Genomic DNA, 24,036 nt, shown 5'->3' with positions numbered 1-24,036 from the left:
CGTTCAAGTGACGCTCTCCGAGCTCAGAGCACCCCTGGACAAAGACAACATGTTAGGGACAACACAAGACAGAGCTGGAGCTGTTTGTGTGCTTGCTTCGCCTTCAGCCATGAAGCTGAATCTGGTCTCATTAGCTGCTCAGACATAAATAAAATGACCAACAGTGTTGCGGTTGCCACAAGCTCAGCTACAGCCTTGACATTAGTCATTGTTTGCCTCAACCAACGTTTTCTGTGCTGAAATTTTATTCCTTTGACAACTTCTTCCCTCAAACCTCCTTCTTGTGCAGGAGAGTGTTCACGCCCATGAGCATGGATGAGTGTGTGGCCGCGGCCTTTGTCGCCATGTGTCTTTCTTTTTACCCCAGGCCAGTTTAGACTCTGCTCTGATGGCAGAACCAGCTTTCTCTGTGACCAAGACTTCCTCGACTGAATCATCATATCACTAAGCGAACTTGCCTAATCACCGAAGCAGCTCAGGAGATTTATCGAATGTAAGACTTATCTTCTGAAGTGAGACATTTCCCAGGATTCCTTTAAATTTTGAAACCCAGGGACACATTACCTATAAGCAAAAAAAGCATAGGAAGCATAAGTGGACTAAGCATCTGATCAGACTTTCTGTGCATCCCAAGGTTTCACAATGACCTCCCTAACTCAGTTCCAAAATCTGCAACCAGAAACGTGCGACAGCTCTGGTAGCAGTTTCTGCATTTTATACGTTGCAAAAGTCTTATGTTACAACCTCAAGATTCTGTAAACCTTTGCGTGTTTTAATGTTTTGTTTTCACACAATAGACCAACACAAAATCATAAAATGGAAGGAAAAGAATACATGAATTTCAGAACCTTTTAAAAGTCTTTTATCACAAGCTTTTATAATAAATAGAACCATATGCATCTCTAGAAAAAATTAACTTAAAAATCATCAGTTTTTCTGATTCTACTCTTTATAGGTATATGTTTGAGTCAAATGAACATTGTTCTTTTTATTTTCTGAGACATGTCAGAATTACTGACATGTCTCCCAAATTTCAAGCAAAAATTTAGTATTTATTTGCAGAAAATGAGAAATGGTCAAAATAACATAAAAGATGCAGCGCTTTCAGACCTCAAATAATGCAAAGAAAACAAGTCCATGCTCACTTAGAAACAACACTAAAGTTTCAACTCAGGAAGAGTTCAGAAATCAATATTTGGTGGAATAACCAGGAGGTTTTCAATGAGGTTCAGTGCAGTGGGCTCTTGATCTTTTCCAGATACATCCAGACTTTTACTGAACAAACGACTTAGCTTTTAATTAATTGATTAAAATTAGCTAAATTTAGCAAGTGCTTTGAAATAAAGTGATCCAAATCCTGTTCTGTCATATGACAGAAAACTCTGGACCCTCCTGCCCTCCCATCTTTGCCTTTTTGCCATTCTTCTTTGCATAATAGATTTTCACGATTCCCTGTATTTAGATTAGTCCAGGTTCTGTCTGACCAGCTTCTCAAGGATCGTCATGGTAACCGTTATTGATGTCAGACGTCCAAAACTTGGGATGTTGTTTGAAAACATTATTTTGCTTTAAATGTCATCACACTATACTAGTCTACGGTAGATATGTGCATGCCACAAATATTATATTTTATATATTTAACATGACGCTGCTTTGTTTTGGTAAATCACATAAAATCATAGTAAAATGCAATGAATTGTTTGTCTCAACATGACAAAAATTCAAGAGATATACAGAGTTTTTTCAAGGCAGAATTCAAACAAATCTGTGATCTGATTGGATAATCCCAACCTGGAGTAATTCTTATATCACGTCTGTAAATTACACACTTATGGTTCTTAACGGTATCCTGGGGATTGTTACTCTGTTTCTCTCACTCCTGGCTGTCTGCAGCTTTGATTTTCATTTTAATTACACCACCACACTGTGGTGCTTTTTATAGACAAGTATATCAGTGCATTTTAAAATGACCTTGTTGTAATCTTCACAACAGCCTCAGCTGCAGCTTAAGAATGGCTGTTAATGAGCAGATACGCTCCTCCTCCTCCTCCTCTCACCCTTCGCTCTGCTTTCCACCGCTCCGACTGCTTGCTCTTGAACTGCTTGCTCTGGTCATGTGCAGGCACTACTCTCTAAATACCAAATCCTGTCCCTCTAATACACACAACAGAGGGGAAAACAACATATTAATTTCATCTTGTTTCTAGTCCTGGAGCCAATTTGAGCAGCTTGGGACAGCTGCTGCTCAGATGGCCCGAGCTTACGCCCCGTGGGATTTACGTGGGACTATCTCTGAGCAATCCCGTTTAATTTGACATCCCAGAGCTGTACTAAGTTGTAGCTGGAGCTGTTGTGATTTATGGTAATGCAACTGTAAATCCCCCTGTGCTGCAATGTGTTGCAGTAGGTCAAATTTTCAAAAAAAAAAAAAAAAAAATGGACCTCACGTTCAAAATATGTTGGTTCCCACATGAATTTTGCATTCCTGTGAAATGATAATCGTCGTTAGGATCCCCGTAGGCAAAAATAATACATAAATTTTGCTGATTTGAGTAAAGAATCAGGCGATTAGATCATTTGAGGTCACTGTCCTGTCGTACACTCTGTACTTAAACAGATAAACAACACAGAGCTTTAGCTCAAATAGTGGATTGAATCAAGGCCGCCAGGAATTAACCTCAGCAGTTTAAAAATAGGTTAGTTATCCAGCAGACTATTAAAGTAATCGTGCTGCGATGGGTGCCAAGCAGCAGATTTAAAACTTAAACAAAGCTCCAACAAAGCCATTTTACCGCCGCCTTTTCATTATCCAGAGTAGACTTAAGCCCGGCCTCTCAGAGCCTAACCCTCTGGGACTATTAAAGCTCTGGCAGGGCTTTTAACAAGCACCACTGGAGGATTCATCCTGCCAGCTACTAACCAATAGCATGCAATAATTCCCCACGGCCCAACTCCTGTTCTGAATTTATGGATGGTTGATTTTAGTTTTGCACACACTGAGCTGTGGATGTTTAAAATGCATGACACAACAACACATGACTGCAGAGGTTAACACGTGCAGGCCTTTGGGTTCTTGGTCTTTTTTCTTCTTTTTTTTTTTTTTTTTTTGCCTTAAACCAGCACAGCGTCAAAGTCAATTTGACACAGAGAAAAATTCCCAGTTTTCAACAAACTCTCCCTACAGCTTATAATATAGAGCTGGTGCAGAAAGACAGAGACGTACACATTTATATTCAGAAATTTATTTACTTTTTTAGATCAGTTTCACTTTTGCTGGCATGAATATCCAAAGTATTCATACGCCTTCAAATGTTTCCAAGTGTTGTAATATTATAACACACATTTGTGAAGTGGTTTTCGTTTCTTTTTTTTTTCTTTTCTTCACAAATAGTGCGAGTGTGGTGTGCATGTTTATTCACTACACCTTAGTCAATTGCTTTGATTAACGATGTTGGGTGGTCTTTTAAATATCTCTCAAAGTAGAGGTTGCAAACTAGCAGATAGATCTCATAAAAATGGAGCGAGGTTCTCAGAAATGTGTTGCTGTCGGGCAAGTTGTAATTATTCTGTCATGTCTACTGGTTTTGACGACGTTGCATGAAAAATGCTATTCTAATTATCCTAATGGCGGAAACAGCTGATCAGTCATATGAGGGAAGTGTTCGCTACATCCAAACTGATTCAGAAATTGTGTTTTCATCCCAAGAAAACACCTCATAAAAGCATAAGAACTTTTTTATTTGCAAAACTGAATAAGTTATTTCCAAACTTGCCGTTTCCACCAACCTTTTCTAATGCATCACTTCAAACTGTTTACGGAAACAGAGCTATTGTAACAGGTTCTCAGCTGGACTTGACTTTAACTGGACCAGGTTAAAACATTTACACGCTTTAATCTAAATGGGAGTTCTGGCTAAACGTTAAATGAGGCTCTCATGGTGAACAGTTTTAACTCCTTTTCAGTCTCAACACATTTTTCTCCAGAACATCACTCCATTTATTCATTCTTTGCTTCCATCTGATCCATTTCCCTTTGCCTGCTCAAGGAAAAGCCACCATCATTGCATTTAAGGTGATTTGCAGCATTTTGTATGTTGGTCAAAATGTCTTCTAAACATAGATGCTGTATGGCTTCTGGTAAATTTGGACTCCTAACGTCTTTTCTTTCAACAGCTGATTTCTTCTTGCCTCTCCTCTTTATAGACCAGATTTATGTAACACATGATTAATAGCTGTCCAGTCAGCAAATTCTCCCACCTAAGCTACACGTCTCTGCAACTCCTCCAATATTATCATGGGCTTGTTGGCCGCTTCTTTGATTAATGCCCTGCTTTGCAGTCTGTTGGTTTAGATGGATGGCTCTATTTCACTTGGTTAGCAGTCGTGCCATCGTCTTTTCTTATTCAAATGATGGATTGAGCAAGGCTCCATGAGGCGTTCAAAGCTTATTGTTTTATAGTTTAACACTGCTTTGAGATTCCCCACAACTTTATCTCTGGTCTCTCTGAGATTGATTGTTCACACATTTTCTAAAACAAAACTTTAAGGTCTGTGCAGAACAGCTGTATTGCTGTACTTAAATTAGACAGATGGGCTAATAATTCTGAAGTCAGCTGGTTTGGAGCTACGCATTTGTTTTATTCAAAATGAAAATCATAATTTCTGCAGCTCTATGACATGCATTCTGTCATGCACAACTGCAGAGTTGGAGCTTTTTGCTATTATATTTTGGCAGCAACTGCAAAATGCAAGACAGGAATTGACCTCAGTACAGTAAATGACTTAAGTTAAAGCTGCAAATTATGTCTTTTAAATTAGATTTCTGTTGTAATGTAAGATAAAAAAAAAAACAAAAAAAAAAACTGTACTTCGGGATCCCTTTAATCAGCAAATTGTTCCAATGATCTTCCAGCTCATCCAGCAGCGGAGACTCAAACAGGGGCGACAGGGAAGCAGCGACGATGCTCACGCCGGAGATGCTGTAAAAAGCTTTCACTTTCTGAAGCGCATGTTTGCTTTCTCTGACATGTACATCCCTGGAAGAGCTAAGCAGGTGCTTCGCACAGCTTCTGTAAACACAGAAGGAGCAGCACGGAAGCTGTCAGCTGCTCTTGCTTGTGAGGTAACATGAAACAGCCCATCTGGCTCGCTGTCTTTCCCAGGATTTCACCACAGTACCTGTGACTTACCCAAAACATGACAAGCCCCATAGTAGCAGTCTGATCTGCAGGTCTGATCTGGGTCAACTGGCTTGTGCTAAACAGTGTCATCAGCTTAAAATGCTGATAAATGTATCAGGTTGCGGGGGGAGGGGGGGAGGAAATAGAGATAAAATAAACTTTCACTGCTTCATGTGTTCTCTCTTGAAGTGACTGAACATTTGGTTGTTAATTCCTCTCTACGGGGAGGTTCTCTGTGTTTCAGCCTCCGATGTTATAAACAGTGCCTAAAACAAATATGTTTTTCCAGTTATAGCTGCACTGTCAGAATGATTCAGCTTTATCCGCATGTCTCTGGTATTTAACTGGACATGCAGTAGTACCGGCCATCTCTGCAGTTTGAAATCAAGGCGCTGAAAAGAGAACCTACTTAGATTATCAGGAAACACGAGAAATTTGTAACCACTGATCCATAGATGATGCATTAATACAATAATTCAACAGAATAAAAATGAATTTAGAGATTTTTTTTTTATTCAATAATATACAATAAACTTACCTAAAAAGGAATGCTTTCCCCGTTTTGCTCAAAATGTGCCGGGCTAATCTGATGCAGAAGATGGCTTTCCATAGAGTCGTATTTATTTTGTGGAAGAAAAAAAATAACTATTTAACAAACTTGATACGGGTTGGTTCGAAGGAATTTGGTGTCTGGTTTATTTTAAATTGTTAGTATATTTTTGGTTACTCATCTTGTGGAATTATTTTACTCACTAAAATAATTTGCAGTGCTTCTTCTTCTTTTTCTATAGCGTTTTCTGGCATTTTACATACTTAGTGTATTACCGCCATCAACTTATTACCGCCATCAACATTAGTATATCTTCTAACCTTAAAAATAACTGTATAATATACATACTTTAACACACACACACGCACACGAACACACACACACACGCACACATACTAAATCCTCTCAACTAATTTTGTATCTTTTAAATATTTTATAAGTGCTTGAATTATATCATTTGATTGCTTCTTCCCTAATAAATTATCCAGTTACTGAAATCCCCTTTTTTTCTTGCCTCAACTGCTTTTTTAACCATTTGCAGTTCTTATCATGTTGAGTGATTTTATGCATAGAGTTTCTGTCCTGTTTCTGGGTTGTTGTCCTTCAGTTCCTTAGTTCATTCTCCCACACAGCTGCAGCTCATTCAGTTAATTACACTCACCAGTTTACTGCTCAACTAATCAGCCCTCCACCTGTTTATGTTCTGTCTTGCAATTATCGCTCTGTGTTTCTCTGCAGCTTCAGTTGTCCATTTGTGCACTTTTTTTTTTTTTCTTGGTTCTGCCTCCCTCCTGTCTGTGTTTTGAATTCAACATCAGTCCGCTCAACACCATAGGTTAACACAATATGACATCCGTCTTTTTAAACTTTTTCTGTGTTGTATTTATATTCTGAATTGATGAGCACTGCATGGGTTGTGGTGTTTTTTAAGTGTTAAAGAAGAGCATTGGTTATGTCTTCTTTGTAGCGGGAGATCTACAAATAACATGTCTTCTTAAAGGTGAGTAAAACCGATATTATCTCCACATTATTGTGTATCTGCTAGCGCTGGAGAATATGGCTGAGAAACATGTGACAATATAACCGTTTCATATCGATTGATATCAATAATTATTAGTTAGATTAGGTTTTTGTTTTATATGTTTGAAATACTGCCGCACTGGTAGCATGACCTTTCCTGTCTTAGCCTCAGTTTTCATACCACACCATTTTTTTTTAAAGCAGTTATGAGGCACAGAGGCAAAACCTGAAACTGCTGCTGAACCACTTACTGAACAGGTTGTTGCTAGGTAACCAAAGAGTGAGTAAGTTAATTGATGCCACTCACCTTTCTGAGGTTGAGCAGCTAAAGTATTTCCTCTGCCTGAATCCCCCAGAATGCTGTGTGGTCCTGGATTGGGGTTCAGTGAATATTCTGTAAAATTAATATTGAATAAGGCATATTATCTATTGATATTAATCATGGGTTTATCACATGTTGTTATTGATATTTTGTCCAGCCTATTTTCTGAAACATACATAAATTAACTATTTTCTATTTTCACTCTGGCATTGCCTTTCTACACTGTAGCATCCACAATTTGATCACCAGCTAAGCCAGGCTTATACACTTTTAAATATTATACACTTTTCAAACAATGACCCTATAACACATTATCTCATGCTTCACTTGGCAAACTGTTTGTTTGAGCAGGGTTGGATTTGAGAATAACTCAGCTAATAATCATTTGGCCATAGATAGAGTTCTGAACTTTCAGTTTGAGATGGTTAGGTAATTATTGTTGGAAAAGAAAAGATTGTGATGTGATGGCAAATAAAGAACATCAGTGTTATCACAGAGTTTGCAAAGAGATGATTAAACACAGCACAGATACGCTGCAGCGTAAACAACTGATGTGGGCTTAAATTCATTGAACCAGTGAATATTAGAGCTTAAAGAAAAGTTTTAATTGGACCTCTTGTTAAGTTAAGAAACAAGCATGTTTATTTTGCCTCTACATAGTTGCCAGGCAACCAGTCAAAGCTAGGACTCCAGAAAATTAGACAAGAAAAATGTGAGCAATTTCTTCCATACATCCATTTTATTTACACCCTTGTACCTAGTGGGGTCAGGAGGGTTGCTGGTGCCTATCTCCAGCTATCGTTCCAGGAGAGAGGCAGGGTACACCCTGGACAGGTCGCCAGTCTGTTGCAGGGCAACACAGAGACACACAGGACAAACAACCATGCACACACACTCACACCTAGGGACAATTTGGAGAGGAGAATTAACCTGACAGTCATGTTTTTGGACTGTGGGAGGAAACCAGAGTACCCAGAGAAAATCCACACATGCACAGGGAGAACATGCAAACTCCCTGCAGAAAGACCAGGACCAGGAACTGAACCCAGAACCTTCTTGCTATAAGGGAACAGCTCTACCAACTGCGCAGCAATTTCTTTTATGAATTAAAAAAAAAATCTACCAAAGAAAAGTTCCTGTTGTACATTTGTCCAGATCCGTGTTGTTCAGTTGGGAAAGTTTGTTGCAGCAGACATCCAGTTAATTACATCAACCATTAAGGAACTCCATCACCATAACATCACCCTAATGACCTGTTGTTAAATTACTGACTGTATCTGTTTGTAGTGTTAAATCTCACACAAACATTTTTGCATTGTTGTTTTAAACTTAAGTCAGCTGTGGGGTGCTGTGGTGGTGCAGGGGCAACGCACAATCCATGTATTGAGGCCTTAGTCCTCATGCCAGTGGTTGCAGTTTCAATTGCCACATGTCTTCCCCCTCTCTAATAACCCTCTTTCCTGTCAAACTATTTTGAAATAAAGGCCACTAGAACCAACAAAACCTTAAAAAAAAAAGCATACATGGAAGTAGCTATTAGTTTCTGCCACTTTAAGGACATATCAATGATGTGCAGTCAGGTTCATACTGGTTGGATGTTTGATTATGCTAAACCCAAAACAGGAAGTTATTTTTCAATTTTGACCTTAATTGAAACATGTAGTTGTATTAAAACGTTCAATTCCATACTGTTCTACAGTACAACATCGAGAAAATGAAAGGGGTATTTATTTATTTATTTATTTATTTTTGGCTAATCTCCATTTATTAAAATTGAAATAAAAAAATTGTACAATCTTTATAAAATTGAACCAATAGTCATCTTTTATGTCTCCACACCATGTTTCCTTAATTCTTGTTTTAATTTTTCTCCTCTCTCTCTATATTTGTCACATTGAATTATTACATTCTTCTGTCTCCATGTCCATGCCACACTGCGTGAAATCTGCTGACAAATTCATAAAGTTGTCAAAATTCTTTTTAATTAATTTTACTTTAATTTTCCTTGCGCTCCCCATAAATAAGATTTTGTTTTCTTGCTTGAGGCAGAAGAGAATAACACTTATTTTATCCACAGGAAGCACAGATGACATAACTTCCCAAGTGCAACAAGCTATTAGTATATTCTCACCAGACAGTGGGGATAGCGGATGGCCCATCTTAAGTGTTATTACTGAAAGCATGCACTTTGTACTTGTGGAAGCCTGGAAGAAGACAAACACATTTTCACCGGATGTCACAGCATTTTATTTTACTCCCATTTGGGAAGTCTGGAAAACAAACAGGAATTTAAAAAATGAGCCACAGAAATCACTTAAAGCACTGCAGCTCATTCGTGCAGTGAGGAATCGTAGTGGACCATTGTGTGAAAAAGTGCAGGACATGAGGACAAAAGAGAGTGGATGGCTTGGAGAAACAATAAGAGGAAAGAGGTGATTACTGCTGGAGACTGTGGGAGCCAATAGCCAGCAGCTGTATATTCACCCTTAGAACAAGGAGCGAGAACAGATCGATAATTCTCTCGCCTCTCCCTCTGCTCATCACTGCAGGCTGCAGGGGAAGTGCACAGTTACAAGAAACATTTATTACAGGCCTGTTTGGTGGCTCTGTGGGACACAGACCAGCAGCTCTTGTGCTTCTGCTTGTTAGCAGGCCTGGCGGCAGAATTAACCAGAGCCATACTTCAGCGTCAGGCTTCGTGACGTGACCTCTCAGCGGGCCAACGATGAAGGTTTGATAAAGCAGCTGCTATTACACTGGCCCTGGGTAGATTACGATCGTGTCAAAGTTCATTTAGTGTGAGTTTAGAGTGTGTCTTTCTGTTTCTTAACTGTAAATATGTTGTTTTTTTTGTCTTTCATAAAGAGAATAAGTGTAATCAGAACTGATTTCACTTTTAAATCCGTCTATAAAGCCTTCATGTTGCAAAAGTTTAATCACAGCTTGTGTGCGCTCATGTGTTTCACTCTCCTAATTTTGAAAAATCTGTCTGATTTCCCTATTTTGCTCAACTCCTATTGACTTTGGCATTAAATTAATGCAGCGCATTGTAAGGTCAAACACAATTTCATGGTTTTGGATCGCACAGATCATTATTACTGATGGGATCGATTTTTGCAACTTGTTCATGCATATTTTATTTGCAGGCAGAATAGTTTGATGCTTCTAGCATGGACATATCACACTTACTCACCATGTAATGGTGCAGTTTAGTGGGAACTGGAGTGCATTAAAAAAAAAACCCTACAGTCTCAGACGTCTTCCAACAGTGAGCATTAGGTCTGGTCCCAGGTCTGGAACACAATCAAGGTGGTGTGCAGTGCTGCATCGAGGCATGATTGAATGCAAGTCGTTTTCTGCTCAGATTGCTGGAGCACACAATAAACTGGGCTGTAAAGATGTCTCAGACAAGATGTAGTAGCTTTTCCCATATATTCCCTTTATGCAGTAATGGTAACATGTGAATCTGTTGCAGTGCGATCAGTTTTCTCCTTGAGAATTTTGTGACGTTAGTGTATTTAAGAGTGAAAAAACATCAGTTAATTCGTCTTACTTTTTTCTTTTTGTTGATGTAGTCACACTGAGTTAACTGCTGCCTTTATTACTTTTTGCTTGTCTCCTACATTTATGTAACTGTGGTGTAGGGGTGTTTTTGTCCCTTGGTATTTAAAGCAACTCCAGCCAATATTTCTGCATACTAATCTGAATCATTGTGGTTAATGTGAATGAGCCACTGGTAGTAATGAAGCCGCAGAGAATCATTACCCCTCTCTGCAGCTCCCTTCAGATCAAACTCACTGCTCATAATTTTGTGTTGTTGTTTTCCTCTGCAGCACGCAGCTGTTTACAGTAATAAAAAAAAAAAAGTACTCTGAGCCTGTTTTGCATTACATACTCGGCATCAAACACACAGTTAGCGACCAGCTGGTCTCTACGGTGGAGCGTTTAGTGGCTAGATATTCCCCTCAGGAATTATTTGACATTAAATAGACATAAAAAACGGGAGATTATTGCACTTAAATGTGTTAGCTGGCCAGAGGCTCCTCTATATGCACAAAAAGCCTTTTGCAAAAAAAAAAAAAAAAAAAAAAAAAAAGAAATTTAATTCCCAGCCTTTTTTGGGGGCCATTTTTGCAGGATTATTTTTGTTTTCCCAAAAGGCCAGGAAATAGAAGAACGCAGAATTATTTTCAGTACATTCTGCAAAGCGGGAAGTGCAGCTCATTAGCATAAGGGGTTCATTTAGTGTATCTAAACTGCATCCAGAGTAACCAGGTTTTATGCCTGAGCAGGAAACAGATTTTAGTGCAGTTGCTCTCTAAGTCTCAGCTGACACATTTCCACTGAGGTCCTGCTTGTCTTTATGAGTTTTAAATAGTCTTTCAATGCAGTCATCAAAAAGCAACCAAATTTTGCATTTTGGACCTTGACAAAACTTCACCTAAATGCAGTAAGGGAACAGGCAATGAAAGTTACATACTTAACTGTAAAAGTCTTTTTTATCCTTCTGGTAAGTGTGTGGATGATTTTTTTTCTCCATTTTTGCGTATTCCTTTACCTGTTTTGACGAATGATAGAAAAAGCAAAGTAAATGACACAAAGATGTACAAATGACATTTAAACATGGGAGATAGTACTACGTTATTTTAACCTTCCTACACATATAGATATATTCTGATTCTTTTGCAAACATCATACATCAAATTGGATGTAATAATTGTCACAGACAAACCGCAGCCTCTATTTTGATTGTAAATTCCCAGTGTGTCCCTCTCACTTTGGGATTATTACATCATTTAATACCTGAAAGAACTGTAAAATCTCAGGCATCTTAGCCACAAATGCAATTAATGTGTCACTTTCAGAGCACATGCGGGAATACACACACAATTCTACTTGTCAAAGCGACTCCTGTGATTCTATGAATCCACAAACCTCCATGGATACATGCTGTATTTGCTAACATTACCTGCGCCCACCCTGTAATTATGCATTAGCCCGCTGGCCTCCATCACACACGTAGACATAGATGCACTGAACCTTTGATGGAATGACATGAACTGTGAACGTTATTCCTTTTTCATCTTTGCCCCTGCGATGCTCAACACTTGTCAGAGTTTCATTTGTGCGGGAGATGGGTGGGTGAGCAGCTTAACACATCTACGTGTGTGTCAGTGTGTGTTGGTGTGTCACTGTGTAGGTGTGTGTCAGTTTGTCAGCAGTGGCGCCTACAGGATGCGAACATGTTGGGCTGCAGTCAGCCTGGGTGGATGAATTGCGGCAGGCTGTGCCGTCGTAAAGCGCTGGTGTATTTGTCAGCACTCTGCTGGTGAGCGACCAGGAGCACTGACTCAGATAAGTGGCTGCTCTCACACTTTAGATTGTATGGGAGGTCAGAGAGCTGCAAGAAGTGGCAAAGCAACACACTGGAATGAAAATGTGCGGAGTTAACATTCCACGTTCAGCTCCCAGGCAAGATTTCATGCTTGCTGTGGGAGAGGGCTCTCACCATTGACTGATCGGTGAGTCATTCCACTCAGATACAGACAGCATCTGTTAGGCTGAATTTAATCCAGCATGAATTTCTGCTGCGTGAAATGCAAGTTTTCATAACCTTGGTGTAATTTACCGTCTGCTCAAAGTCAGCTTTGACAACGTGCCAACCGGTTGTAGAGACTCACCTTAAAGTGTCAGTTTTTCCACTCACGTTTTGTACCTGTTTTTCATTCAGTGCTAGTCCTGCTCATTTTGGTAAAGTGTTGCCAACTCCTCTACCTCGAGCATCATTATGCTTAATACGGTAACAGAAATAAAAATAATTTGGGAACCTACTGGTAATTGCCGATAATCCTTGTTAAATACATGTGAAATATTACTCGCATGATCTAATTTTGAAAAGTTAGCTCCAGTTCTCTCTCTGACAGTGAGCTTTACCCTCCTACTCACTGTGCATGGTGCCAAGACCAACGCGGGTCTTCATCAGGCTTTGTTTGTCACATTTCCAGTTGGTTTAAATGTTTAAATCAGGACTCTCATTGTAAATACATAGACATTTGGGCAAGTAGCTAATTATGTAGCAATTTCATAACTTATTAAAATCAATATACATCTTATTTTGAAAGGAATGCTCACTTTTTTTTCTTACTTTGAAGAATCTATTAATAAAATATTCACCTTTGTGTCACATATTTATGTCTGAGGGAAAAGGGTAGTCATGTAAAGACCCTAGATACTCATGTCAAGTTAAATCCATAAGAAACATCACTAATTAAACCAGAAAGAGTGTGAAAAGTTTGGCTTTCTGTAATATGGAAATTGAAGGCATGATGGCTGGCAGGCCTCTCCAAAAGCCCTCCATCATTTCCTGAAGCTCCCTTTATATTTTGTGCTTCTTGTTACTGAAAATAGCTATAAATCTTCCTCCTTCAGTAGCATCTTATACTCAGAGTAGCGCTGCTGTCTGTATGACCTGATAATGCTCATCTGTGTTATGTTCAGTGATTGAAAACAGATTGACTGTTTTTTTTAGTGATCATATGGAGCGACTATGAAGCAGGGCAAGTCACGTGTAAAATTACATGATTCAAGTTCTGGCCTGTTTGTCAATATCTCTCTAATTTTAAGGGGTTTTTTTAACCTCCCTTTTTAACCATAAATGCCACTAAAAATACGAGGGCAATGAGTGGTGACAGAAAATAATTCAGGATTTAGATAAATTACTCAATTCAAACAGAAAACAGTGCATACTTTTCCCAGTTGATGTGATAATTAAAGCAGAATATATATGTATATTTTTTTATCCTGTATCTAAGTTGTCCTGTTTTATCCTCTGGGTATTAAAGGAAAGAATCAAAATACCGTAAATGCTGCAGTAAGTGGTTTTAGGAGGACACAAAATAAGATTTGTGGAAATGAGGGTCCAATTCCCTGGAACAAATAGCAGCTCTTAAATATTAATCTCATTTACATGTATGAGTCATAAAAAGTTCTGTGCATTGTCAGTGCTACACCTCAAAGCTATACATCACCATGATGTTTTATACAGAGATTGTGGCTGTCTGGCTGGACCAATTCATACCATAAACAGAGAAAGCTGTGCTGTTTGCTGAGAATAATAACTCCAGGTTTTCTCTCATGTGATTAGTGGTGGAATAAAGCAGATTGTGACCAAAAGCAAAGACGTTAAATTTAAGTTTTAAGTACACATCACTCAGGTGACAAAAAAGAAATGGTGCAGCGGAATGTATTAAACGTTTATTACAACTATATTTAACATACATTTGCGATTTTTATGTAATGTGAGATCTTTGTGAGGTCTAATTTTGCCAGAAGTGCCTTTTTCTTTAATAAAACATGAATGTGCAGTACAGGCAGAGGTTTTAATAAAATTAGTGGAAAAAGAGATGCTGATTTTTTTACAGTAAAAAGAACCACAAATGTTTAATTCTAGATATCCAAATGAAGTTCTGAGGCTATCAGGATAAAATGAGCTTTGTGAGCATATTGCATATTATCCAGCATTCCTTGCTTTTGTTTTAGCTTTCATAACTGAAAACGCCGTTATGAAACTGTAGTTTCAGTTCTTTCTTGGTATTTCAGATACATGTTTTAATTCCTAATATTTCTGATATTTTTTACAATTAAGGTTTTTTTTTGTAGAATAGGCCTTACTATGGGACTTGGAAGACTTAAGTCTGTTTGTTTTCCTGCAGAACTGGGGACAATAATATGTCTCTTTTTTATTTAAAGTTCATGAAAAGCTTAAAATTAAACAGCTGTCTTGATTTTAGCATTAGCTCTTGAAGTTTCATAAGTTTTGCAGAAGAGCCGATGACTTCCATAACGTTGAGCTGCATAAGCCCATCATTGCTTTATCTGAGGAAGTCCAAATTTAATAAACACCATAAAAATGTAGCTGAAGATCTCATTTTTGTAGTAATTTGGAAGAGACTTTTGGTTGCAGTGAATAGATGGTGGACTGAAACTGAAACATTGTACGATTAGGCCAAACCTGTTACATTTGAAAATGTTTTAACATAAAAGAAATTTTTAAAATAAGTGAAATTCTTTTATGACATATTTTACAAAGGGATAATTAATTTGTGAATCAAAGTAAAATATTTTAAAAAACACCAGATAAAAGTTAAATTTTATTAAACATGTTAAATTAAAACCCAGCTGAAACACAAGATGATTGAATAGACATATTCAAAGGACATCTATTTGTTCTTTTTCTCTGCACCCATTTATTTTAGTGCTGTGCTGTTTACTAATATAGATTTCCTAAACGTTACTCTTTTTTTAGATGAAGCATAAATGTTTTTTTTTTCTTAAACTATTTTTTGTGTAACTGCTACTATTGCCCCACCTGCTGTTTAGTTTTATTAAAACAACTCAGTTGTTGAAACTTGATTAAGAGGAAACAGGCTTTGTAATACTGTAAAAAGTCCCGTGCTGCAGAGATTATAAATTACTTCTTTAGTTGTTTTACCCTATTTACTTATCTGAAAATTAAAAACTTCTAATTGGACTCTCACTCATTTAAGCTTTAGGAGTAAAAGTCTTTTCTGCAGTTCAAAGATCGTAAACAAGTGGCTCTTTAACAGTTGTTCATGCATAATTAATTAAAAAAAGGGAGAACAGCAAATTGGTTAACCTGGAAAATAAATGGATAGCTGGAATGATCACAAGTTTTGCTAATTTAGCTCAGTACAAGTGTGATACTAAACAATCATTTTCAGTTCATTTCATAATTTCTTTTTGCTTTCCATTTTTTCTAATTGCAGGTGAAGCCCATCATTGGACCCAGACTGATTGGAGACATGTTCTGAGCTCGACATCTTGGCCACCATGAAAGGGTTAGGAGCCAGCCGCAGCCGCCACCTGTCTGACTCGTGTGAACCAGCGGGGTGCGCTCAGAAGCCTCTGTGCCCCCTGACGAATGATCCTCACAGCTCCTTTCTGTTGAGTCCTACAATAAACCACTATGGCACTTTGGACCCACATCTCCATCACTACACTCCCACCAGCCCCACCTCTTTGACCCCTGACTGTCTGCTGCCTTTCAGCCAGGTTCCCAACAGCAGCACCTTCCCTCGCCTGCATTTTACCCCCCAGGCTGATCAGCTCGATTGCCCCCAGAGCTGCATCCCCGGCGGTGGAGTCGGGCAGGGGGGCAGGGCTGCTGCTCTGTCCACCTCGTTGTCAATGGGTATGGGACTGGGCCTTGGTTTGACTGGTGCTCCCATGATCACCAGTGGATCTGCCACCATATCCTCTGCTGCAGCAGCTAAGATGAACCGATTGCCCTCGAGTCTTTTGGATCAGCTTGAGAGGCACCTGCCCCTGCAGCGAGATGGCTTCAGCACTCTACAGTTTCACAGAGGACGAATGTCTAAGCAGCGCAGTGAGAGCCCCGGTCGGATCCGCCACATCATGCACTCCGTGCAGAAATTGTTCGCCAAATCCCAGTCTTTAGAGAACTCGGGGCTGAAAGGCAGCCTAAATTCAACAGGAGGTGGCGAGGAAGGTGGCAGACCAAGCCGCAGGAGTAAGAGTAAAGACAGGGCTAAGACTGAGGGATCAAAACAGAGACCTAGACCTAATACACTAGGCCTTTGGGGCTCAGATGACGCTCTGGACACTGACACTACCAAAGCTGGCACTATTGCTGTAGGTTACCGCAACCCACTGAGTATGATGACTCTTGGCAGAGCGGTGTCAGATAGCCAGACTGCTCTCAGACATATTCCACAGGGCTATAACACAATTTCTGCACATTCTCTAAAAACCTCAAAAAGCAGCAGCGACCTCAAGTTCCTGGCATGCCCTGCGATGCAGGTCGGAGCCAAGGAAGAGGAGCCAAGAAACAGGGGGAGCAAGGATGACATGGCGGTGAAAAGGGGCACCTGGTCCACGCTCACTCTGAACCAGGCCAGGCAAGTGTTGCAGAAAGGCTCTGCTACTGTCAACAGGACTCTGCTTAAGACAAAATCATGTCACCAGGACCTGGCACAACAGTTTCTACAGGTAGGAGTTTTCCAATTTACTGAGAAATTATATACCCTGCTCCCTAAACTTTTCCATGTTTTGTCCAGTTACAACTACAAACTTCAGTTCTCTAGTAAGTTCATTGTTCACAATTTGCAGGTTTCAGCTACATATCCTCTATAAGTAACATTTATTCACTTGGAGAAAGTTGGAGATGAATGTTACTAACATTATCAGGAGAAAAAGAGAGAAGTATACACTTAGCTAAAAATGAGGAAAACATGAAAGTATTTGTTATATAGGTTCCTCTGGAGGACTGGACCGGAAATGTGGGTCATGGAAGAACCAAGGGAACGGAGATCCCGTGCAGGAGGATGCGCAGCGGCAGCTATGTTAAAGCCATGGGAGACCCAGAAGACAGTGAGGAATCTGAGGGAAGCCCCAAACCTTCTCCGAAATCAGCAGCACGTCGCCAGAGCTACCTGAAGGCCACCCAGTCCTCCCTGAGTGAACAGCAGCCACCACCACCACCTCGCAAGTGAGCAACTTCAAATAGGTCACACTGAAATTCTGGCTTTGGCTACCATGCTTATCGTTTTGCTTTAGTCTTTAGTTTTTTTTTCTTTAAACATAATTTTACCAGCAAATTGTTTTGTGAACATTGTTTCCTCAAAGGTAAACAGCAGGTGGCAGCATCCCTTCACAAACAACCATCCCATTGTACAGCCAAGGTGTTTATTTAAACGAGTTACAGACTCTGTGCATGAAGGTGGAGCTGCGATTTAATTAGAGCGTATGGGAACAGACAAATGGCATCGCTCTGTAATTGGTGCAAAAAAGCAACAGGAGGTAAATTTTACCGTGTGCTCTACTCCTACACCCACATGGACAGGTCTCGCTGCTACGCTCTCATGCGGGAGGATTTTCTGTGGTCTCCTCTGCAGAGTGCATGCTCTATGCAGCATCTGAGGTCAGTGTGATCCACAGGCAGGCAGTGTGGCGTTCCTTTCACCCTCACCTGCCCTCCCTCTACTACCCACCACCTGTTTTTTGCCCTCACTTGCCTAATATTTTTTCCTTAGTGCCTCAGTAGAGGGCCAAAAGTGCCACAGTGCAATAAATAAGCACAAGCATACATAAATATTGAAACATAATCTGGTAAAACATGCGTCTATTTACTTAAAAAGACATACAAACAACCTTTCTGAGTTATTTTTATATATATATGTGTGTGTGTTCCATGACACAATCATCCAGTATAAACTGATTACCTAAATGTTTGTTAAATAAATATTTTAAAAAAGAGATATTACATAAGATGAACATAAATTGAAAAAAAACTATTATTTAAATGTATAATAATCTAAGCATGAATGAAAAAATAAAACCAAAACTATTTTCATTACTTTACTACTAATTTATTATTTTTAACTGTAGAAAAAAAAACATTTTCAAATATATATTTATATTTGAAATAATCATTTGAAAATATAAATAACATTAATTTGAAAACATAATAAATAGAAAATCCACATTTAAATAATTCTTATGCATTTCTTCTTCTTCTTTTTTTTTGAGTGTTGTCTATGTTTTTTTTTTTTAAACGTCTTCTTTTTTTTTGTTTGTTTTATTGTGGCATTTTTGGCCCTTGATGCCCCAGTACCATCTTTCACCTTGCAGGCTACCCTGAACCACATATTTGCACTTGACTTTTAAACTTGCTTCCTCAAGACCTTGATGTAAAAACATGGAAATTAGCTTCATGCAAATCCCTTCAGCATGTGCTGTTGCTTAGTGCACACATTGCCACTAACAGCACCAACCAGTCTTGTAAGCCAGAACAGAGGAAATTGATTTCCAAGCCAATGAAAAAGACTACTTAACAAACCTTTTTTGACAGATTTGCTTATAAATTGCTGTTTCCTCTGTGCTGCTTTTTACATGCTAGTATATATCACCATCCACACATTTCAGCAGTATTTAATCTTTCAACAACACAGGGAATTTTATTTTAAGAGTCTGGTTTAAAATATCCCCAGAAAATCATCAATTAAACACAACCTACACTTGTTCCACTCTCAGACTCACGAGAGGCTAATAATCAAATTCCTGACCCACAGCTCCCTGCCGTCCCTCAAAGAGCTGCCTACTAATCGAAGCCTTGATAACTTGGACTGCCTGGTTAGCCCTGTGGAGGCTCCTCCTCGCTACAGGAACAGTGATTTCAGCCAATGCTCCGGCACCCTGGGCAGAGGCTTGGGCACTCAGGTAGGTCTACAATCTGAATAAATGTGTTGCACTCTCTTTTATTTGGGATTATTTTTTCTTTCCTTACTACATACTTAAAAGGTAAAAGGTCTGTGCGTAATTGTTTTCACATAAGTTCACATTTAAACCGGCTATGTAAAATGAGGGCTGACATATATAATCTCTTGCAAAATGATTCACACCCATAGAAAGTAGTGAACAGGGATGCACTGTTGTAATGGCAAACATCCAATAAGTACCGGTATTGTTACATTTATTTGTCTTTTGACACCCTGAAAAACAGACATCACTGACATCGCTTCTCTGTTTCAGTTAAATATCCCACCGCCCTCTGTCCCGAAACACATACTCAAACAGCAACATAATAAAAATAAATGACTTCTTAATATCAGACAGATACCAATTGATTAATATATGTCGATATATCGTGCATTCCTAGTGGCAGAAAACTAACAATGCACATCCCTCTGAAAGCACTATTCCATGAGACATGGTGTTGACACCAATCTGTGGATTGTTTTGGGGTTTTTTTTAGAAGAGACATGGCGTATTGGTTGAAGATTATGCAAAAATCAACAGTGGTAAAACTTGTTAGTGGCTGCAAACATATGAGACTGGTTAGAGGTTCACTTTTCAGAAAGATGCCAACACCAAACATGCAGTCATAGCTACAACACAGTGGTCGAGATCATAGCATATTCTTGTGTCACAATGGCCTAGTCCAAGTACAGGTTGAAATCAAATTGAGAATATGTGAAAACAGTTGAAAATGAATATTGGAAGACTGTCCATTCTAACTATAGCAATTTTGCAAAGAAAAGCTGTTGAAAAAGAATTGCATCAGCAACGGCGACATTAGGAGGGGCTTAGGAGGGAAGGTGGAAATACAAGCCACACTTTTCAGATTCAAAATGTAAAACCTCAAGTTTTACTTAAAATGTTTCACTTAAAATGTTTGCAATACTTTGTGTTGTTCTAGTGCATAAAATCTAAATATTATACAAGATTGTAATGTGACAAAATGTACAAACATTCGAGATGTATGAATATTGTTTCAGTTAAACATTAGTCTTCAAACAACCAGTGGTTTTTGAATATGCCCAATAATAAAAGTGCTCAAAGAACATTTGCAGATTGTTAAAATATATTACCTGGATAAGTGGACAACTTCATCCAGAATTTGGCTTGAATGCTGAACCACCTACTATGATCAGTTGAAGCAAAAATAGAACTACAGAGAAGCAAAGATGTTGCTATATTTGGACATGTTTTGCATAAACCAGGTGATGATTGAAAGAATCAGGTTATCCTGAGATGAAGGTAAAGTCAGTCATACTATGTTATTCTCTTATATACATCTGAATAAATGTGAAGTCAAATGTTATTAGGGATTTTATTATCCCCCTCCAAATAAATCCTACAAGTTATTCATTTATGTTACTGAAATTCTTTGCATAGACAAAAGGATATTTCTAAAGCCTTAGCATAGCTCCAGATATCTCAACTTGTTCTCACAATGAAAGAAAAGCTATTTTTAGGAGATCAAGAAACGAAATCATGATTTTATTTAATCTCTAACCTTACCAACAACAAAATGACTATTTCTCTATAAGAGAGAGTATATTAAAGCGAAGGTGATAAGCAGACATCTTTCCTCACACAGATAAATCTCATTATGTCATTCATGTTGCACACCTCCAGATTAGCTGGCTAGTGTTAGGAAAGCCAATAAATAAAGCAGACTTCTACCATCTTAACTCTGATCTAAAAATGTCACTGTGTTTTTTGTAATTTTTTTTTTTTTACAGAGATTCTAAAGATTATTTACATGGGGAGTGGAAGTAGGTGCCAATGCGTCAACATTTATCTTTCTGTGTAGAACATACTAAGAACAGAACATGTAAAGCATTTCTGGTCCAAGTAGCTCACTGTTATAAAAGTAAGACAGCGTAATAATCAACAATACAGTGTTTACCAAAAACCATTCTGATTATTTTCTGTCTTTACACTGCTTTACTTTTTTTTAATAAAACTGCTACTTTGCCTGGAAATCCTTAACTTGTTTCATTCTCAGTATGTCCTTGACATAGGAAGGTAATCTATGCAGCACCGCCTTCTACGTTCATTTCCTTTGGAAATAATACTCAAAATCCAAACAAATGTGAGGACAGTTTAAAGGATAAAATAAAATTAAGTCCATTGACCCTAATGGTACATTTTTAAATAGAAGTTATTTTAGGAAGGAGAAGCCTTCCTTGGTCTTGGCCCTATTGAGGCTAGCTATTAGCTTCAGGCTCAGCTAACTACTAAATAAATATGCTAAGAGAATTATCTGCTGCCACTAAGAAATTAACTGATTATAACCTTTTAAAAAAGCCTCTTTTTAAAAAGTCTGTACTATCCCATTACGTTTTTAATCTGTGACAATTTAAATGACATAATGCAGACTACAGCAAGATTACCCTAAGTACTAACAGTTAGAAATAGGAAATACTTTAAACACTACGTTATTTTTATAATATTTTCCTTCTCCTTTGGTTTTATTTTAAACTCAGATTTATTTTTTGTGCTCATTGTGGGTGACTCAAGTCATACACTCAGTCTGCACACGTTCTTTCAGGTATTCGCTCAGGGCTGTGGACACTCGTTACCATACTGTGAGGGGGAATCAAAGGCAGTTGAGGCTCTGGATCTGCCTGCTCCCACGTGCTTCCGTTCTCGCAGTCACAGTTACCTGCGGGCAATCCAGGCGGGCTGCTCCCAGGATGAAGACACGGCTTCAGTGGACTCAGAGACACCACCGCCTACCGCTGTAGGCTACAGCTACAGCTCCAACACAAGTGAGTACCACTTGGAGGAGGACCTTTAAGTGCATCAGTCCTGTGTTAAGAAAAAAGCAGGCTTCTCGTGTGTGATCCCATTTGGCAATTTACACAGTAATTGCATACATGCACAATGCAAATTATTTAATAAAGGATGAAGAAATAAATTGGTGTTAAGCTGCATGATAGAATGAGGGTTCAACTTCCTTAAATAATAAAGCTTATAGTAAAAGAATGTAAAAAAAAAAAAGTTGCAATGTATCTGAAGTCAATATTGGTTTTCCTAAAAGAAAGTTGTGGCAGCTCTCAGTCATGACATCTATTTGTATACATTTCTGTACACCACCATCTGAGTGGTTCCTCACAGCTGACATATAAGATCATGACTGAATCAACATGGCCCTTTACCAAAGCTAACTAACACAGCACCTTCTGAAAGTCTGCTGGAGTTATGAAGATCTACTTGTTGACGTCAGTTGAGAATTATACCAACTGGGAGCAGCAGTGTTTGTGGATGACAACTTCACCCTATGAATCACATCAAGCTGTATGCCAAGAATGAGCATTGCATCCGTCAAACTGGCTCACCTATGACATTCACCTTGGACACAGAAACATCAATTCGAGTTGGTCAAATGTTATCTAAGGCAGCTAAGATGATTATAACAGAAAGGGTTGAATGACTAGAATTAAATATACCAGATGTTCAAGATCCCACAGGTGAATAGACACACTGGTGGACCTGCAAGAAATTCAGCATGTAAGGCAGATTCTAAAAAAAATCTACTGAAAGGACACACGCACACGCACGCACGCACGCACGCACGCACACACACAGACCACCATGTCAGTCATCAGATACCCTGTTAGAATAATATTCTGACCAAAAAGAGATCAAATCCACCTCTACCAAGACAAGGAAGCTGCTCACCATCCATAAAGGGTTTCATTCATCAACGTCCATCAGCCTGACATATCAAGTGGAAGAAGGAAGCTAACTAGTGAGAGGAGAAATATGACCCTGATATTGAACCCTATGTGAAAGATGACCAGGATGAACCATCATGCATGTTATCGTCATGATATTAAGATAATGTACAAGAAATATACAAGAAATATTTATTAAAATATTTCTGATTTTATAATTCAAATAATAAAGGTTGAAAAAATATTTTTACGTTTTTCAGATTATAGATTACTTGGTTTTGCTGTAACCAGGAATGGTTTTCACAGTTCATCTTTTGCAACGACTCCCATGTTTATATGTTTATTTATATATTTTTGATACAATACAATAGAAATGACTGAAATCAAGAGTTGTTTTGTTGTCCGAGGTAACAATAGACCACAATAGACTGGATCCGAGGTTGTTTTTCTTGCGTCTAGACTGGGTTCAGTTCCCGCGGCGTCGCTCTCGAAATGCAACGCACCTACCCTTAACAAGCTCACACACAACGTGACGCTGACGCGTAAGCCAATCGCCTTCATCTTCGATAACCTCGAGCTTCGTCTCTAGCCAATCGTTGTCGGACATCAGCAACTAACAGTGTGGACTCCAATCGTCGGCTTTAAGGGCGTGCACCACAAATCTTTTCTTTACACCGTCGTTGTGTATCCAACAGCGGGGCACCGTCTACCGTCTGTCTGCTGCAGATGAATGAACAGAAACTAAGGATCTCAGAGCTACCTACAGCACAGTAAGGTTTTATGTAATTTATCACTACTAACCGTTACTGTTCGGACTGTTACTTGTTGTCGACTGTCTAGCAACAGCAAGCTAACCCGTGCTAACGTTGATGGTGTTGGTAGCTAGCTACTGTGGATGAAGAAAGCGGTTAGGATTAGAAAAAAAACTAGGATCGTTTGTGTGCGGCAGGCGAGGCT

At 38.8% G+C, this 24,036-nt stretch overlaps 1 protein-coding gene across 6 annotated transcripts in view; it reads left to right on the top strand.

Moving 5' to 3' along the window:
* dlgap4a (discs, large (Drosophila) homolog-associated protein 4a) overlaps window positions 1-24,036 on the top strand; it is a 60,483-nt gene that overhangs the window by 22,049 nt on the left and 14,398 nt on the right. For 2 of the 6 annotated variants that reach the window (XM_015046749.1, XM_015046745.1), the window contains exons 2-7: window positions 9,496-9,504; window positions 15,859-17,101; window positions 17,365-17,600; window positions 17,955-18,032; window positions 19,183-19,330; window positions 21,951-22,170. In XM_015046749.1, the coding sequence (XP_014902235.1) occupies window positions 15,923-17,101; window positions 17,365-17,600; window positions 17,955-18,032; window positions 19,183-19,330; window positions 21,951-22,170 (1,861 nt within the window). In that variant the 5' untranslated portion in view covers window positions 9,496-9,504; window positions 15,859-15,922. Of the gene's footprint in view, window positions 1-6,497; window positions 6,731-9,495; window positions 9,505-15,858; window positions 17,102-17,364; window positions 17,601-17,954; window positions 18,033-19,182; window positions 19,331-21,950; window positions 22,171-24,036 lie in introns of those variants that run through there. The other 4 variants (XM_015046747.1, XM_015046748.1, XM_015046750.1 and 1 more) reach the window with 4 other exon arrangements.

The sequence above is a fragment of the Poecilia latipinna genome, unplaced genomic scaffold (genome assembly GCF_001443285.1).
Source record: "Poecilia latipinna isolate Pla-1442-1.1 unplaced genomic scaffold, P_latipinna-1.0 Scaffold791, whole genome shotgun sequence".
Classification (NCBI taxonomy): Eukaryota; Metazoa; Chordata; class Actinopteri; order Cyprinodontiformes; family Poeciliidae; genus Poecilia; species Poecilia latipinna.
Note: the sequence above shows the minus strand (reverse complement) of the source record. Positions and strands in the feature narration are given on the sequence as shown.